Source organism: Pseudophryne corroboree, chromosome 6 (assembly GCF_028390025.1).
Source record: "Pseudophryne corroboree isolate aPseCor3 chromosome 6, aPseCor3.hap2, whole genome shotgun sequence".
Classification (NCBI taxonomy): Eukaryota; Metazoa; Chordata; class Amphibia; order Anura; family Myobatrachidae; genus Pseudophryne; species Pseudophryne corroboree.
This window is the reverse complement of record NC_086449.1, coordinates 682,136,964-682,157,064: the sequence shown is the minus strand read 5'-3', so window position 1 is coordinate 682,157,064 and position 20,101 is coordinate 682,136,964. Positions and strand designations below refer to the sequence as shown.

General features: G+C 45.8%; 1 protein-coding gene and 1 long non-coding RNA gene across 2 annotated transcripts in view; one reads left to right on the top strand and one right to left on the bottom strand.

Moving 5' to 3' along the window:
* Positions 1-8,590, top strand: part of LOC134933235 (uncharacterized) — a 32,559-nt gene extending 23,969 nt beyond the window's left edge. Inside the window, exons 2-3 of the long non-coding RNA XR_010179647.1 lie at positions 652-696; positions 8,545-8,590. This is a non-coding gene — a long non-coding RNA (uncharacterized LOC134933235). The remainder of the gene's footprint in view (positions 1-651; positions 697-8,544) is intronic.
* Positions 466-10,500, bottom strand: LOC134933234 (uncharacterized). Its single transcript, XM_063928291.1, has 2 exons — positions 10,192-10,500; positions 466-8,583 (listed from the first exon to the last, which is right to left on the bottom strand). Exon 2 carries the CDS (start codon positions 8,273-8,275, stop codon positions 4,826-4,828), a length of 3,450 nt encoding a protein of 1,149 aa, XP_063784361.1. The 5' UTR covers positions 8,276-8,583; positions 10,192-10,500; the 3' UTR covers positions 466-4,825.
* Between the last annotated feature and the right edge of the window lie 9,601 nt (positions 10,501-20,101).

The following is a 20,101-nucleotide window of genomic DNA, read 5'->3' as shown; positions in this document are numbered from 1 at the left end:
CCTGCAGCGGCCAGATCGACCTGCCGGGTTAGTGCAGCGATGCACAGTTTTGAAAATCACAGGCCTAAGAGGCAGATTCATAGGTGGATGCAAAAAACACAGCAGCTGCGTCATTGCACAAAGTGGCTGTGCTAAAATACTGTATGTAAAAGCCACAGGAAACAACTTAAGTAAAAAGATGTCCAATTCTGGCTTTTGTGATCCACTAGTGTGTCCATGGATGCAGCATCAGTGCAACTGCATTACCATTGGTCATTTGAGTAACCCTCAGGTTTCTCAAATGGCCAGAAATAACATGCTGCCATGGGGAATTGAAGCTGTATCTGAGGAAGCAGCCACTGGCTTCAACCAGGGCCGTCTTTTCATATGATCTCAATGGGGAGTTGAACAATGGGTCTTAGGACGATAGCTGAGGGTCCCCTTTTTTCAGGGGTACTAGATTTTTGAAAATTTGTGTAACCCTTTCCTACCCACTATTTCCCTGCAGTGAGGGGGTTACTATCAGTGACTACTAAGGCGTGCCTCCACCCAAGCACTTATGTAGTTTAGGCTTGCTTGGGAAAGCCAATGAAGAGCATGTATTAATACCCTTCCCCTAGGTTGCACTTTGACCTGTACCTTCACAACTGTCTGTTCTTCCTTGTGTTTCAGATTCACTCCAACGGTCATCAACTGAATTCTCGATTAACCCTATTGGTAAGTATTTATGGCAAATAAAACACAACCACTTCTCTCACTTATAACTTTGCAATTATATTGTAATAAATCTTTATCTCAGCTTATCTCTTTATATCATAGAATATCCTATATACTCTATACTATACATTTCCAACTGCATGCATTACAAAAAAAAATACTCTTTGAAATAACACCTATAGGTGTTTGAGTGACCCGGGTACTCTTAGGGTGATAGTGCACTATAGGGCCCATAAACCTATGAAAACATCAGCATTTAGTACAGACTATGTAACATCGTTACTAAACCATAACCTTCAATTCTCCCTTTAGCTAGTGACAGGCCTCTTGGCTCAGTCTGGAAAATTATTGCAACAGTTACTATCCTATATAATGTTACAAATGTTTCTCTGTGGTCTGCTGAGTAGAAGGTACTTCTTAACTTATATGTATCAAACACTAACAATCGGCTTTTTCCCTTCACAGTAGATGTGTATTTTACATGGTACTCCTTGGGATGTTAGTATATCTGATCCCTGGCGGCTGTACCTCCTTAACCAACTGTATTCCTGTGTATTTCGTAACACAGGGGTCCTCTATGTTCCTGCAGAGTTTAAGTGTTTAAGCTGTCCCTTAGGCGATATCCGGGTTAGAAGCAATATATGAAATATAATCACAGTCTTGGGGTACTTGAAGTAGTTTGGCTCATAACAGTAGATTCTTTATATGCTGACTACCAGTCTCTTCACCTTGTACTTATGGAACAGGTGAATTGTTCAGCAACTATTTATAAAATGCAGACTAATTTGGACTATCTCTTTACTATTGACTCTGCTTTTATTTGCTGTCTTTAAAAAATGCTGCGCTTAATGTCTTGGTCTCCGCTCTTACTGTTTCCTAAGCAGAACGACACCCTTTGTATACCTAGCAGGTCCTATCCTTCAAAAATTAATCCTCAGGGTTGCTTAATGTTCCGATTCGCCTGCACCAGTGCTAATTTGATGCTGTGAAACACTGGTAACTGACACTGCTAGAAATATTTATGCAGCGCTACTATAGTCCTTGGGCACAGTTCCACAGGTACATATACATAGCCCTCTAGCACTTTCCAGCTTTCTTAATTTCTTATGACGGAGCAGGAACCGATACTGTACAATCCACACTGGACTAATGATGCAATAAAATTTGATTCCTCTGTACTATAGTCGGCTCCTCTATATCTGTTGTCTAGCGCTAGTATAATCAGTCCCACTCCTGTCATAGACTAGAGCGATAGTACTGCTGGTGTACAGTGTACGATGAATATCTGCTTAAATACACTTACACCTCCGCCCATTGATGCTGCAGTAAGGGGCTCTCCCTACTCCTCCTCTCCCATTTGCATAGGCCGCTTCTTCACTGCTTATAGGTGCCTCACTCTGTGGCTCGGCCTGGGGTTAGGGTGTGTGTGGCTGTTGCTAGGCTGCTACTGGCATCTATGTTGTTATAGCGCTGGCCACCTCCGCTTCCCCTCCCGCTGCTTCTGCCGCTCAGAGGACTCTAAGATGGCTCTCCGCCGGGTCACACCACCTTCCCCTGCCTGCCTGTAAGACTCTGCGGGGGCAGCGTGCAGCGGCACAATACCTCAGTGTGATCTCCTCTCCCCCCAATGCCTGGAAGGATAGCTGGCAGGTACCGTGCAGACTCCGGGCTCCCGACCACATCTTCTCTGGGCTGCGTCACACTCTCACCGCGCTCCCCCTTGTAAAGATCTGCTGGTTCTCCCTAGCGGCTGTCACTTGTCTCCTCTCACTGCTCCCGGGGCTGGCTGTGTTCAGCAGTTCCCAGCTGCATCCAGTCTCCTGAGTCACCGGCACCAACTGACTTTTGTGCACCTGCTCTCCTCCTCATGCGGTCTCTGCCATTTGACCGTTATAGCAGCGTGAGGGTCAGTTTCTGGAACAATCTCTCCAGCTGTCCCATAAGTAGTATCAGCCCTGTACACCATGTAATTGTTACCAGCCACCTACATAGTTAAATATATATATAATGGAAAATACAGGAATTCATTTATATACACCATTACATAGTATAATTCAATGGGTCATAGTAACTTGTCATACCTCTAAATAAACTCCCATGGTCTTCCTATGTTAGGGCGCTATATTCTCCCCCTGGTGAGTACACATAGATTCTAGTGGACATCACCACCTTCTCTTGCGCCCTACCATTTCATTCGCTAACCTCTTGACTGATACCCAAAATATGGCCATGCCATCATAATGTTAGGATGTAACATCAGTGGGATCTCTGTGGGAGTTCCCAATTGCTCATAAGTAAGAATTCTTGGAGGTTTTCGAACCCTTTGAGGCCTAGGAGACATACTCTGTCTTTCTGACACAATCTCAGGTCCCCTCTGTACATTAACGCGTGACTCAGGTTCACCACCTTCTTCCCAATCCGCATTAGGTATCATTTCCCTATCCTCTTCCCTTTCGTCCTGGTCACAATGGTGGGGTGGGGATAGTATTTCCTGGGCCTGATGATCCTGCCCCAACGTAGACTCCTCTGACTCCAACCCTCGATCATGATAGTAATATCCTGGAGCATATTCATTATCATTGTTTCCATTCTCCTCTTCCATCGCGATACTACTCCCCCGGGGCGGTGTCATACCCTTTGCCATACTTTCCTCTGGGAGACTGTCTTCTCCAGAATTCTCCCACCGGATGTCTTGAACAATGGGGAGCAAATGCTGCCTATGGTATGTTAGAATAGATCCCTGTCCATCAGCACGCACCAGTTGATAGGCCGGTATATTAGGTAATTGCTTCACTACTATGTAAGGCTCCATCCTCCACCTATTATGCAATTTTTGTTTCTTGGGCAGCCCTAATGCTCGTATCAGAACTTTATCTCCCGGCTTTAAACAATGCTCTTTGACACCTCGATCAACTTGAGCTCTGTTCTTTTCCCCCATCTTGTGAGCAGACACTTGTGCTAACTGATATGCTTCCCGCAGCTGTCGCCTGAGTTGTGTTACATACTGTGAATGTGATGTTGCGGCCGTTTAATTAATTTGAGTGCTGAAGCATACATCAATGGGTAGTCTGGCTTCTCTACCAAACATTAGATAATATGGGGTGAATCCGGTTGCCTCATTTCGCGTACAGTTCTAAGCATGAACCAAGGGTGATGCATGACGTTTCCATTGGTACTTTTTCTTGGACTCCAGGGTGCCTAGCATGTTAAGCAGGGTTCGGTTGAATCGCTCGGGTTGAAGATCACCTTGGGGATGGTAGGGTGTGGTCCGAGATTTTTGAATGCCACAACACCTGCATAACTCTTTAATCAACCGGCTTTAGAATTCCCTCCCTTGATCGGAATGTATCCGCGCTGGTAGTCCATAATGAATAAAAAACTTTTCCCACAATGTGGTAGCAACGGTGCTAGCTCGCTGATTGTTAGTGATATAGGCTTGGGCATACCGTGTGAAATGATCCGTCACAACCAATATGTGCCCATCCTGTCCGTCTGGGCCTTCAAACGTCAAGAAATCAATGCAGATTAGGTCCATTGGACCAGCGCTGCTGATATTCACTAGGGAAGCAGCTCTTGCAGGTAAGGTTTTCCGGAGGATGCAATTTCCACAGGTTCGACAAAACTGTTCTATGTCGTGGTTCATAAAGGGCCAGAAAAACCGGTCAGCTACCAAACCCTGGGTCTTATCATACCCTAAAAGACCATGTCGATCGTGTAATGCTTCTAATGCTATATACTTATATATGTTGGGCAATATCAACTGGAGCCTAACCTCTCCATCATCTTTCTTAACCGTCCTATACAGTACGCCTTTCATCATTCTCAATCTGTGTCGCTGACGCCAGAGGACTTTCGACAATTTAGACATTTGTTTCCGAGCAACTGGGAGTTTGGGATTCTCCACTAACTTCATAACGGCAAGGATATCAGAGTCCTCCCGTTGAGCTTGGGCCATCTGCTCCCTGGTTATGATATCTAACCCCTCCAGCTCTATGCGACTCAGCCAACAGTAGGAAAGTGGAATAGCTGATGATGATGCCCCAGTGGTCAGAATGGCAGCTGTTTCACTGTGTCTATTGGTACTTATATGCTGACATAGCCCTTTAACAGCCGCTGCAGGTACTTCCACCTATTCATCCACTAACCCACTACCATTTTTATTGGGCAAACGTGACAGTGCATCTGCATCCTGATTGTTAGCTCCTGGACGGTATTTGATGGTGAAGTCGTAGTTGGTCAGCGCCGCCAACCACCGATGTCCAGTGGCGTCTAGCTTCGCAGAGGACTGGATATATGTCAAGGGGTTATTATCTGTCTGTACTGTGAACTGGACCCCATATAAATAATCATGAAACTTTTCACTTACAGCCCATTTAAGGGCCAAAAATTCTAACTTATGAACGGGGTAATTTTTCTCACTATTGGACAGTCCCCGGCTAATATATGCAATGGGTCGCAACTGTTGATCATGTACTTGGTATAGTACTCCCCCAAGGCCATCAAAGGAGGCATCTATATGCACCTCGTAGGGAAGTTCGGGTTGTACATATGCCAGTACCGGAGATTTTGTCAAACTGTCTTTAAGATTGTTAAAAGCCTCTACACACTGTACTGTCCATCTTTCCCTGAAAGGCTCCTGGGGCTTATAATAGAGTCTTTCTCGATCCAATCGATTTTGGGGCAGCCGCATCTTAACCGGGGGATAGCCTTTGGTCAAGTCAGTCAGAGGTTTGGCAAGTGCAGCATACTGTGGCACGAACTTACGGTAGTAACCGCAGAATCCGAGGAAGGATCTTAACTCTTTAAGGTTGCCTGGTCGGGGCCAGTTCTTCACAGTTGACACCTTCTCTGGATCAGTTGCGATGCCTTGTCTACTCACAATATGCCCTAGGTATTTGACTGAAGAACGACAAAACTGACACTTCTCAATGGATAATTTCAATCCTCTAGCCTGCAGTCGATCTAACACCTTGAGTAGCCTCTCATTGTGTTCGTTCAGATCTTTTCCAAAGACGATAATATCGTCGAGGTACACCAATACCTCCCGGTAGCACATATCCCCTACCGTCTTTTCCATTGTTCGTTGGAATGTGGCCGGAGCTCCTTTTATACCTTGGGGCATCTTTATGAACTCAAAGAACCCAATGGGGCATATAAAGGCGGTCTTGGCTCTGTCCCTCGGGCTCATCGGAATCTGGTAATACCCGCATCGAAGATCGAGGACAGAAAACCATTGGCTCCCCTGCAAACAATCGAGTGCTTCATCTACTTTTGGAACCGTGTACTGATCCGGCACCGTCCGACTATTCAAGGTGCGATAGTCTATACATAGCCTGATCTCCCCACTTTTCTTACGAGCGACCACTATCGGAGAGGCATAGGGACTTTCTGAGTCTGCAATGACATTGTTCTCTAATAAATTGCGTAAGTGCTCCCTGACATCTTCGAAATCAGCTGGGGCTAGCCGCCGTGACCTTTCCCTGAACGGGGTGTTATCCAACAAGTTGATGTGATGTTCTACCCCACTCGCAGTACCTAGATCCCAGTCGCTCCTGGAGAATACAGATTCCCTCAACTGCAGTTGTTCGATCAGTCGTTGCCTACTGTCATTGTCAATATCGCTGCCCCGGAAACATGGTGATAGGTCAATGTCCCCTTGGATAGTGGTCTTGAAACTGAGGGAAGCATCAGCAGGGACAGACTGGTTTCCTACCAGTGGACATATATAACCTCCTTCACATATGCGAACACCCCCCGTCAGACGACTTTCCTTCTCTTGTCTTTCACACCATCGACTGAGATTTCGAAACATGTTGGTGTTAGTTCCCACTATGGCGGGTAGCTGTCCATTATCCCCCGGAGAATCAGGGCATACTAATGCTATCAAGGGTACAGTCTCATTAGGGGTGATCAGTCCGGGTTCAAACGTGATTTGGGTGATGATATACCCTAAATAGGGATACTTCTGTTCGCTCAAACCCCACACAGTAAGACCACTTAGAGGGTGGATGGGTACATCCGGCAGGTGCTCCCGGTACCAAGATTCAAATACAATAGATACCTGTGACCCACTGTCCATTAGAATAGTACAGTCTTGTCCATTGATCAAGGCTTTAACCAGTGGCGCGGGTCCCATTAGGCTATCTGGTATGGTGGACGACCACTGGGCACTCCCCATTGCTCTAATATTTATAATTGGGTAGCCTGTGAGGGGGGTCACAGCACTCCCATTGGAGTTTTCCAGGTTAGTAGTTCTCCTGCGCGGGCTGCTACTATTTCCCCTCCTTCTGACTGCATTACCAGGACATTCAAATGATCTATGCCCGGCTTGCCCACAACTGTAGCATATGATTGGATTCCGGGGCCTACTTCCCTGATTCCTCCCCCTTGGATGCCAGTATGGGCTAGACTGAGAGCTTGTCTGCAGCGCAATCAGCTGGTCTATTTTTTTATTTTGCTCTTCTAACAATTTTAGCAACCGGTCATCCATGGTGGGAGTGGTCGGAGTTGGTAATACGACTTTCACCTTTTTTATACTCTTTTCCCTAGTTTCGATTTGCACTTCCTCCAGCTTGACTTCTTTGACTAGTTCAGTCAGCGTAGGAGGAGGTCCTGTAGTCATGGTGCACCTCAATCTCTGCGCCACCGGATTATTAGTCATGGCCCCTTTTAATATCTGTCTCCGGCGATTCTCATCCACTGCCTCCTTGGCAATTCCTCCCTTGTCTACAATCTTGTAGATCAGTCGATCCATCCTATATATATAGTGGGTCAACGTCTCCCCCGGCTCCTGATAAGTCCGATTCAAGCGGGCTAGTAAATCTCCGACATCCTCTATAGTACCGTAAGAGAAATCCAAAGCCTCAATGTAATCTTTCAAGCTAGCTGTCACTTTACTTCGCCGGGTGGCCTGAATTACTCTCATAGCGGGCCCTCGTAAACTCTCCACAATACGCTGTTTTTTGATGTGTTCCGGGCATTGCCATTCCTCCGAATGTTGGATGGCGGCTTCCCGCCATGTGTCATACGTTTCCTCTCCTGCTGGTACTGGGGTGATTCCTGAGAATATCCGTAGACGTCTATAGCCACCTTCATAATGCCAACGTTCCAGTTGGCTGACCATCTTCCCCACAACTGCGTCAACTCCTGTGCTAGTGTCGTACTCATTATTACCAGGTACCTCATGGGCACTGGGGTGGCATGGTCCCTCCCCACAGGCAAATGGTTCCATGCCATCCTCTCCCCCAGATGTGGCCTCTTCTCCCGTAGTCTCACCCGCTTCGGGCCACAATACATATACTTTCCGCCCAGCTACTCCTTCCACTACCAACATAATGGGGATTAAGGTCTTATCCAACAGATTCCGATTACTGATCAGCATGGCATATGTATCACCATACTGTCCTTTCCACCGGTCAATTATACAAGGCTCACTTATACCGTAAAGATTTCCCACTGCTCGTAACACAGAGTCATCATCTACAGTGGCCAATGCTCCCCTGATGCCGAAACTACAGAGGGGCTCCACCCCCTTCTCCCTACACCATCGATAAAGATCGGTCAATGTTACCTCTTCCATTGTTCACCTGTATTATAGACCAGAGAGATCCGAAACGCATCGTTCTACTGGGATCTCAGCAGTGCCTCCATATGTAACCCTTTCCTACCCACTATTTCCCTGCAGTGAGGGGGTTACTATCAGTGACTACTAAGGCGTGCCTCCACCCAAGCACTTATGTAGTTTAGGCTTGCTTGGGAAAGCCAATGAAGAGCATGTATTAATACCCTTCCCCTAGGTTGCACTTTGACTTGTACCTTCACAACTGTCTGTTCTTCCTTGTGTTTCAGATTCACTCCAACGGTCATCAACTGGATTCTCGATTAACCCTATTGGTAAGTATTTATGGCAAATAAAACACAACCACTTCTCTCACTTATAACTTTGCAATTATATTGTAATAAATCTTTATCTCAGCTTATCTCTTTATATCATAGAATATCCTATATACTCTATACTATACATTTCCAACTGCATGCATTACAAAAAAAAATACTCTTTGAAATAACACCTATAGGTGTTTGAGTGACCCGGGTACTCTTAGGGTGATAGTGCACTATAGGGCCCATAAACCTATGAAAACATCAGCATTTAGTACAGACTATGTAACATCGTTACTAAACCATAACCTTCAATTCTCCCTTTAGCTAGTGACAGGCCTCTTGGCTCAGTCTGGAAAATTATTGCAACAGTTACTATCCTATATAATGTTACAAATGTTTCTCTGTGGTCTGCTGAGTAGAAGGTACTTCTTAACTTATATGTATCAAACACTAACAATCGGCTTTTTCCCTTCACAGTAGATGTGTATTTTACATGGTACTCCTTGGGATGTTAGTATATCTGATCCCTGGCGGCTGTACCTCCTTAACCAACTGTATTCCTGTGTATTTCGTAACACAGGGGTCCTCTATGTTCCTGCAGAGTTTAAGTGTTTAAGCTGTCCCTTAGGCGATATCCGGGTTAGAAGCAATATATGAAATATAATCACAGTCTTGGGGTACTTGAAGTAGTTTGGCTCATAACAGTAGATTCTTTATATGCTGACTACCAGTCTCTTCACCTTGTACTTATGGAACAGGTGAATTGTTCAGCAACTATTTATAAAATGCAGACTAATTTGGACTATCTCTTTACTATTGACTCTGCTTTTATTTGCTGTCTTTAAAAAATGCTGCGCTTAATGTCTTGGTCTCCGCTCTTACTGTTTCCTAAGCAGAACGACACCCTTTGTATACCTAGCAGGTCCTATCCTTCAAAAATTAATCCTCAGGGTTGCTTAATGTTCCGATTCGCCTGCACCAGTGCTAATTTGATGCTGTGAAACACTGGTAACTGACACTGCTAGAAATATTTATGCAGCGCTACTATAGTCCTTGGGCACAGTTCCACAGGTACATATACATAGCCCTCTAGCACTTTCCAGCTTTCTTAATTTCTTATGACGGAGCAGGAACCGATACTGTACAATCCACACTGGACTAATGATGCAATAAAATTTGATTCCTCTGTACTATAGTCGGCTCCTCTATATCTGTTGTCTAGCGCTAGTATAATCAGTCCCACTCCTGTCATAGACTAGAGCGATAGTACTGCTGGTGTACAGTGTACGATGAATATCTGCTTAAATACACTTACACCTCCGCCAATTGATGCTGCAGTAAGGGGCTCTCCCTACTCCTCCTCTCCCATTTGCATAGGCCGCTTCTTCACTGCTTATAGGTGCCTCACTCTGTGGCTCGGCCTGGGGTTAGGGTGTGTGTGGCTGTTGCTAGGCTGCTACTGGCGTCTATGTTGTTATAGCGCTGGCCACCTCCGCTTCCCCTCCCGCTGCTTCTGCCGCTCAGAGGACTCTAAGATGGCTCTCCGCCGGGTCACACCACCTTCCCCTGCCTGCTTGGAAGACTCTGCGGGGGCAGCGTGCAGCGGCACAATACCTCAGTGTGATCTCCTCTCCTCCCAATGCCTGGAAGGATAGCTGGCAGGTACCGTGCAGACTCCGGGCTCCCGACCACATCTTCTCTGGGCTGCGTCACACTCTCACCGCGCTCCCCCTTGTAAAGATCTGCTGGTTCTCCCTAGCGGCTGTCACTTGTCTCCTCTCACTGCTCCCGGGGCTGGCTGTGTTCAGCAGTTCCCAGCTGCATCCAGTCTCCTGAGTCACCGGCACCAACTGACTTTTGTGCACCTGCTCTCCTCCTCATGCGGTCTCTGCCATTTGACCGTTATAGCAGCGTGAGGGTCAGTTTCTGGAACAATCTCTCCAGCTGTCCTATAAGTAGTATCAGCCCTGTACACCATGTAATTGTTACCAGCCACATACATAGTTAAATATATATATATATAATGGAAAATACAGGAATTCATTTATATACACCATTACATAGTATAATTCAATGGGTCATAGTAACTTGTCATACCTCTAAATAAACTCCCATGGTCTTCCTATGTTAGGGCGCTACATTTGCACTGGGGAACCGGAGATATCCGACTTCAAAGCACTGGCCCCCATGAGAGCCTTTTAATTGCTCTTCCCACCCACATATGTCAGGTTTTATCTGACTTAGAGTTTTTCTCAGGGTATACTTCAAAAACTGGGACTCTTCCCTTTTGGTGGAAACTAGCAGCTTGTCTCTACTATGCCCAGACCCAGTGATATCAGCCCTCCAGCAGTTGGTGCCTGCTTCAGCTCCACACGCCTGATACGCAGTTTTATATTTTCATTGGTGGATTGCTCTTGCTACTGAACTCTGATCCCCAAGTCCCCAGTACATGAAAGGAGGAACACTCTAGTTTTTTTATCCCATTGAAAGCTAAGAAATCTACTTCCAGGAACTGGAGATATATGCAGTCAAGCAATCTGCCCCCCCAACCGGAAAATGATTAATATTTATCCCACTCTACTATGCACCCCTCCCATAGTTGGACTGGCCCACAGGAGTACAGGGGAAACCACCGGTGAGCCCCACTGCCTAGGGGCCCACTCTTTCCTCTGGGAATCAGATTCTAGATTATGCATGTTACATTTATTGCACAAGACTATGGTGTATTTTCTACAGTGCATTCAGGTTATTAATCTGTTACATTATCATGCATGCACTAGCAGTATTTACCATACACTCTCTAATGGTTAGCCAAGCCTCTAAGCATGGGCACCTACAACTGCATCCCCCCGGTGGGCCCTTCATGCCTCAGTCCGACACTGACCCCGCCCCTGCATATTAAACACCCCCTAGCTCCCTGGAAGTCATGTACTGGGGCCCCTTCATTCAGCCCAATGCCCCTTCTACAGTTTAGTGTTTCCCGACGGCCTCATCTTCTCCTATCTGTGCAGTAAAGGAACAATTAGCAAAAATGACTGCTCCAGGTCCTACATGCTTAACGGAAGATAGAACACCCCCTACCACCATCAAGGCTGCTGCTGAAAGCACCCCCCACCCCTACCACTGGAGAATGGTGAGGGGCCCCAGTGCATTGCTTTACCCTACATTGCTGTTAAGACAGCCCTGGCTTCAACATGCCCAGAAAATAGGACTACATGCCCCCATTTCTGGAATGCTGCCCATCTCTCCCCCCAAATGCCAGTAGCATGTCAATCATGCTGTGGCTTTTGGGGGCACTGCATTACAGAAACTGATATGCACATGCATAGTTTGGCTCTTGCACATGTGGCTTCCGCGCATGCACAGACCAAAAACCATTGAAGATTTATGTGAACATCAGAGTTCCCAAAATATCTGAATCAGACCCTAAATCTAAAATGGAAAGAAAGAAATGTGTGGTTTTCTGAATACAGCTAACCAATCAGCTGGAGTCAGCATTCTTCTCATGCTGATAAAATGCATAAAACAACAACACTGATTCCAATCTGAAATGGCAGCATTATAAAGAAAAACTTCAAATGAGTTTTAGTTCTTCATTACATTCCCACTTGTACCATTAATCTATTATTTGTGTTATGTACAGTATGTATGGAGCAATAATGTTCTTGAGATTAGAACAAATGATGGTTTCAATATGCTACGGTTTTCAGCTATGGAAACTGTATTTATCCTATATTTAAAGTCACTTCTTCAACATTGATTACATGTAAAATAAACATGCATATTTGTATTTCTCTTTTTTTTCAACATCTCAGTACAACGGCTGGTTTATTCCTTTCTAGCTCTAATGTTAGCAATGTGATGTGCACCGGACATTTTTCGGGTTTTGTGTTTTGGATTCGGTTCCCCGGCCATGTTTTGGATTCGGACGCGTTTTGGCAAAACCTCCCTGAAAATTTTTTGTCGGATTCGGGTGTGTTTTGGATTCGGGTGTTTTTTTACAAAAAACCCTCAAAAACAGCTTAAATCATAGAATTTGGGGGTCATTTTGATCCCATAGTATTATTAACCTCCATAACCATAATTTCCACTCATTTCCAGTCTATTCTGAACACTGAACACCTCACAATATTATTTTTAGTCCTAAAATTTGCACCGAGGTCGCTGGATGGCTAAGCTAAGCGACACAAGTGGCCGACACAAACACCTGGCCCATCTAGGAGTGGCACTGCAGTGTCAGACAGGATGGCACTTCAAAAAAATAGTCCCCAAACAGCACATGATGCAAAGAAAAAAAGAGGCGCACCAAGGTCGCTGTGTGACTAAGCTAAGCGACACAAGTGGCCGACACAAACACCTGGCCCATCTAGGAGTGGCACTGCAGTGTCAGACAGGATGGCACTTCAAAAAAATTGTCCCCAAACAGCACATGATGCAAAGAAAAATGAAAGAAAAAAGAGGTTGTATAAACAGGACATGCACACTTTAACGAACCCATCATTTCAGCGACAGGGTCTGCCACACGACTGCCTGAAATGACTGGTTGGTTTGGGCCCCAACCAAAAAAGAAGCAATCAATCTCTCCTTGCACAAACTGGCTCTACAGAGGCAAGATGTCCACCTGATCATCATCCTCCGATTCCTCACCCCTTTCACTGTGTACATCCCCCTCCTCACAGATTATTAATTCGTCCCCACTGGAATCCACCATCTCAGGTCCCTGTGTACTTTCTGGAGGCAATTGCTGGTGAATGTCTCCACGGAGGAATTGATTATAATTCATTTTGATGAACATCATGTTCTCCACATTTTCTGGAAGTAACCTCGTACGCCGATTGCTGACAAGGTAAGCGGCTGCACTAAACACTCTTTCGGAGTACACACTGGAGGGTGGGAAACTTAGGTAAAATAAAGCCAGTTTCTGCAAGGGCCTCCAAATTGCCTCTTTTTCCTGCCAGTATACGTATGGACTGTCTGACATGCCTACTTACATATAAACATAGATGCGGTCACTCATATAATCCTCCACCATTCTTTCAATGGTGACAGAATCATATGCAGTGACAGTAGACGACATGTCAGTAATCGTTGGCAGGTCCTTCAGTCCGGACCAGATGTCAGCACTCGCTCCAGACTGCCCTGCATCACCGCCAGCGGGTGGGCTCGGAATTCTTAGCCTTTTCCTCGCACCCCCAGTTGCGGGAGAATGTGAAGGAGGGGCTGTTGACGGGTCACTTTCCGCTTGACTTGACAATTTTCTAACCAGCAGGTCTTTGAACCTCTGCAGACTTGTGTCTGCCGGAAAGAGATATCCAACATAGGTTTTAAATGTAGGATCGAGCACGGTGGCCAAAATGTAGTGCTCTGATTTCAACAGATTGACCACCCGTGAATCCTGGTTAAGCGAATTAAGGGCTCCATCCACAAGTCCCACATGCCTAGCGGAATCGCTCTGTTTTAGCTCCTCCTTCAATGTCTCCAGCTTCTTCTGCAAAAGCCTGATGAGGGGAATGACCTGACTCAGGCTGGCAGTGTCTGAACTGACTTCACGTGTGGCAAGTTCAAAGGGTTGCAGAACCTTGCACGACGTGTAAATCATTCTCCACTGCGCTTGAGTCAGGTGCATTCCCCCTCCTTTGCCTATATCGTGGGCAGATGTATAGGCTTGAATGGTCTTTTGCTGCTCCTCCATCCACTGATGCATATAGAGGGTTGAATTCCACCTCGTTACCACCTCTTGCTTCAGATGATGGCAGGGCCGGTTCAGGAGTGTTTGGTGGTGCTCCAGTCTTCGGCACGCGGTGGCTGAATGCCGAAAGTGGCCCTCAATTCTTCGGGCCACCGACAGCATCTCTTGCACGCCCCTGTCGTTTTTTAAATAATTCTGCACCACCAAATTCAAGGTATGTGCAAAACATGGGACGTGCTGGAATTTGCCCAGATGTAATGCACACACAATATTGCTGGCGTTGTCCGATGCCACAAATCCCCAGGAGAGTCCAATTGGGGTAAGCTATTCTGCTATGATGTTCCTCAGTTTCCGTAAGAGGTTGTCAGCTGTGTGCCTCTTATGGAAAGCAATGATACAAAGCGTAGCCTGCCTAGGAACGAGTTGGCGTTTGCAAGATGCTGCTACTGGTGCCGCCGCTGCTGTTCTTGCTGCGGGAGGCAATACATCTACCCAGTGGGCTGTCACAGTCGTATAGTCCTGAGTCTGCCCTGCTCCACTTGTCCACATGTCCGTGGTTAAGTGGACATTGGGTACAACTGCATTTTTTAGGACACTGGTGACTCTTTTTCTGAGGTCTGTGTACATTTTTGGTATCGCCTTCCTAGAGAAATGGAACCTAGATGGTATTTGGTACCGGGGACACAGTACCTCAATCAAGTCTCTAGTTGCCTCTGAATTAACGTTTCTCACCACCCAGGCTGACAAGACCTGAGTTATCCGCTTTGCAGCAGGATGACTGCTGTGATATTTCATCTTCCTCGCAAAGGACTGTTGGACAGTCAATTGCTTATTGGAAGTAGTACAAGTGGTCTTCCGACTTCCCCTCTGGGATGCCGATCGACTCCTAGCAGCAACAACAGCAGCGCCAGCAGCAGTAGGCGTTACACTCAAGGATGCATCGGAGGAATCCCAGGCAGGAGAGGACTCGTCAGAATTGCCAGTGACATGGCCTGCAGGACTATTGGCTTTCCTGTGTAAGGTGGAAATTGACACTGAGGGATTTGGTGGTGTGGTTTGCAGGAGCTTGGTTACAAGAGGAAGGGATTTAGTGGTCAGTGGACTGCTTCCGCTGTCATCCAAAGTTTTTGAACTTGTCACTGACTTATGATGAATGTGCTGCAGGTGACGTATAAGGGAGGATGTTCCGAGGTGGTAAACGTCCTTACCCCTACTTATTACAGCTTGACAAAGGCAACACACGGCTTGACACCTGTTGTCCGCATTTGTGTTGAAATAATTCCACACCGAAGAGGTGATTTTTTTTTTTTTGTATTTTGAGTAGGCATGTCAATGGCCATATTCGTCCCATGGACAACAGGTGTCTCCCCGGGTGCCTGACTTAAACAAACCACCTCACCATCATAATCCTCCTTGTCAATTTCCTCCCCAGCGCCAGAAACACCCATATACTCATCCTGGTGTACTTCAACAGTGACATCTTCAATTTGACTATCAGGAACTGGACTGCGGGTGCGCCTTCCAGCACTTGCAGGGGTCGTGCAAATGGTGGAAGGCCCAAGCAGTTCCCGTCCAGTGTTGGGAAGGTCAGGCATCGCAACCGACACAATTGGACTCTCCTTGGGGATTTGTGATTTAGAAGAACGCACAGTTGTTTGCTGTGCTTTTGCCAACTTAAGTCTTTTCATTTTTCTAGCGAGAGGATGAGTGCTTCCATCCTCATGTGAATCTGAACCACTTGCCAATATGCCGTTCCTTGCCACTCCGTGTCGTAAATGGCATATTGGCAAGTTTACGCTTCTCATCAGACGCTTTCAATTTTGATTTTTGGGTCATTTTACTGATCTTTTGTTTTTTGGATTTTACATGCTCTCTACTATGACATTGGGCATCTGCCTTGGCAGACGACGTTGATGGCATTTCATTGTCTTGGTCATGACTAGTGGCAGCAGCTTCAGCACGAGGTGGAAGTGGATCTTGATCTTTCCCTATTTTAACCTCCACATTTTTGTTCTCCATTTTTTAATGTGTGGAATTATATGCCAGTATCAATAGCAATGGCCTACTACTATATATACTGCGCACAACTGAAATGCGCCACAGGTATGGATGGATAGTATACTTGACGACACAGAGGTAGGTAGAGCAGTGGCCTTCCGGACCGTACTGCTATATATACTGGTGGTCACTGTCAGCAAAACTCTGCACTGTACTCCTCCTATATAATATACTGGTGGTCCCCAGTGCCCACAATAAAGCAGTGTGAGCATAGATATATGCAGCATGTCACAACTGAGGGTTTTGGCTGACAGGAGGAAGCCTCAGTTGTAGGGGCTGAAATGACCTTAAACCTGGGAGGTTTAATCAGACCCCTGGACATGTAAGTGTGGTAAGATTACCCGAAGGTGTGACCATGACAACCAGGTTAAAAGTAAAAATAAAAGTTTATTAACAGACTCTGTGTAATAACAAACAGCATTCAAGTTGATAATAGCAATGGCAGATAACACAGTTCCTGGAACACTCTAACCATGGGAGGTATCACAGAGCACTGGTAGGTTAAAGAACAGTTGTTAAAGTCCTTTGATGGAATAACCTACCAGGCCTGGCTGTAGTAGTGGAGATAGCCGAGGAACAAGCCAGTAGAGGTATTGGATGAAACTGGTAACTGGAATGAACTGTTATAGTTACTGGATGGAACCAGCCAGGTGGTAAGACACAGAGTGGATGCTGAATGGAATCAGCCAGGAGATGTAGAAACGGTGTGGATGCTGGATGAAACCAGCCAGGTGATGAAGACACGGAGAGAATACTGTAAGATGCTAGGGAGCGTGGAAACAGAGGAGTTGAAGAATGGTTACCGGTGGTTAGTGGATACTGCTGGTAAGTAGGGATCCGCTGGAACAACACCGGCACTTTAAGGAAGCTGGAATCTGCTGGAAGCGGACTGCTGGAAGCAGATGGGTTAATAGCTGGAAGCTGGAACAGCCACGGAGGACTGCAGAGTCAGGCTGCACCGCAGGATGGTAGGCAGGTGCGGGTCTCTTAGTGGATGCTGGAGACAGGAGCTGGAACCTGGAGAAACAACCACAGGAGAGAGAGAGAGACTGGAACAAGGTATGACAAACAAAGCACTGACGACTTCCTGGCCCAGGCACAGGATACTTATACCTGCAGCAAGGCAGGCATTGGCTGGGCAATTATGCAGATTTCCAGAGGCAGTGGATTGGTGGAACTGAGACATGTGATTGGATCCAACATGGCTGCGCCCATGTTAGAACTTGGAGGGACATGCAGCATGTAGAGACAGATGAGATCCGGCCTTGGAACGCCGAGCCAGCCTCAGGAGACATCTGAAAGGCAAGTAATGGCGTCCAGATACCCGGATCGTGACACAGCACACTGAGCACAGATATGAAGTGTTTTTCAGCCAGACAACGTATACTGGTGGTCACTGGTCAGCAAAACTCTGCACTGTACTCCTCCTATATAATATACTGGTGTCCCCAGTGCCCACAATTAAGCAGTGTGAGCACAGATATATGCAGCACACTGAGCACAGATATGGAGTGTTTTTCAGGCAGACAACGTATACTGGTGGTCACTGGTCAGCAAAACTCTGCACAAATAAGCAATAAGCACAGCCACAAATATTATTAATAAACGGAGAATACGCCAGCCACGTCCTCTCCCTAACATTTCCAATGCACAAGTGAAAATAGCGGCGACGCCTGGCTGCTTATATAGAATCCGAATCTCGCGAGAATCCGACAGCGGGATGATGACGTTCGGGCGCGCTCGGATTAACCGAGCCATTCGGGAGAATCCGAGTATGCCTCGGACCCGTGTAAAATGGGTGAAATTCGGGGGGTTCAGTTTCCGAGGAACCGAACCCGCTTATCACTAGTTAGCATCAACATAAAATCAGTCCAAATTATTAAGAAAACCCCAAAATCTCAAATATAGCCAGAACCCTGAAACGGAGCCTGACATTAACCATAACTAAAACTGCCCCTCTAAACAGAAGACAATTACATTTAAATTAAAACTGTCATCAAATGTTTTTGTACTATTAAGGAAATAGGTGTATCAGTCTCAGGACATACCATAGCTAATTTATTCTATACCCAGGGCCAGATTAACGTTAGTTATGGCCACAGGGCAACTTACTTGTGGGGGGCCCTACCAATATAATTGTCAATAAAATACAGTATGATGCCAATGTTATTAAAAGTAATGTGTAAATAGTTCCAGCACCACACCACACAGTTTTGCCCCCAGTTTACACTAAAACCTCTGCTCACATATGCCACAGTGCCCCCGCACTGGTGATGTAGCTATGTGTGGGACCCCCCGGCTGCTCTCTTGTTAATCTGGTCCTGACTATAAATAGGAATAAAGTTGGCAATTTGATGGAAGGTAATCGTTGCAGATTAGTATTACCTTGAGCCATCAATACTAGTAGTAAAATATGAACACCCACTTTGCCTAGTTTTAAGATATATAATATAGATATTAAGCATTCTAATTTACTACTGTAAACAATCACTATTTAATTTTACACTATTATAGCATTATTCCACTAATATATGAGGGTGGTTCAATAAGTAAGGTAACATGTCTCACATGTATAATGTTCTCTATTACGTTCTACATTTACCAAAAGGCCAGAGCAGGTAGACCACTACCCTCATGGCCATTAGACTACGCATCACATCAGTTATACTGTCTAAACATGATAGGCTAAATGTAATAGGGTGCGATTTTGGAAAATGTGCTATTTTTACAGCAAATTCACACATTTAATGTAATAGCTTGCGATTTTGTTAAAAATTGCAAGTGAAAAATTGCATCCAGATGTTTTCCCCTTGAAAACAATAAAAATCGTAAATGTAATAGGATGCAGTTTTTTCACTTGTACACAAAACCTTACCAAAAATCACCAGAATAATAGACCAGGTTTTGACTAGCGATTTTTGGAGAAGCATGACAGATCTGTGTGATCCGTTATGCTTCTGTCTGTAAAAGTAAAGAAAGTGTTAAAAATGAAAAAGCATAACAAGCACTGGGCTCTTTGAGCCAGTCCTGTTTGCAAAAATATGTGGAAAACATTGACTAGGGTTCCCCGTATTTAAACAACCAGCACCGGACTCTTGGACCAGTCCTGGTTCCAAAAATACGGGGGACAAAAGAAGTAGTGGTCCCCTGTATTTTTTTAAACCAGCACTGGGCTCCACTAGTCAGGGAGGTGATGCCGCAACCGGGGGACACTTTTATACAGGTCCCTGTGGCCGCAGCATCACTCCCCTCAACTAGTCCAACATCACTCCCCCCAACTAGTCACCCCTGGCCGGGGTTCCCTGGGGGATTGGGAACCCCTAAAATAAAGGGGTCCCCCTTCAGGAACCCAAGGGCCAGGGATGAAGCCTGGGGCTATGGCCACCACCCCTGGGTTTTGGGTGGTGACTTCATAGCTTTTTGTGTTAATTTATTTTATATTGTCTCTTGTTGTGGAACTACAAGTCCCAACAAGCCTCCCCAGCATACTGGTACTTGGAGAATCACAAGTACCAGCATGTGGGGAATTAACGGGCCTGCTGGTGACTGTAGCGCCACAACAAATGAAATACTGTACACCCCAAAAAAACAAGACACACACACCGTGAAAGTAAACATTTATTTACACATACATGCACACTTACAAACTCACACATACTTACCTAGTGTCCCACACAGCACCTCGGTCCCCTTGTCCATGTAGAATCCATTAGGGCACCTGTAAAAAAACAAAAAACAATATACTCGCCTAGAATCCTGTGTAGATTGGTCCTCTTC

Excerpts from the sequence above, each read along its gene's own strand:
- LOC134933234 (XM_063928291.1), bottom strand. The coding sequence starts at position 8,275 with ATGGAAGAGGTAACATTGACCGATCTTTATCGATGGTGTAGGGAGAAG.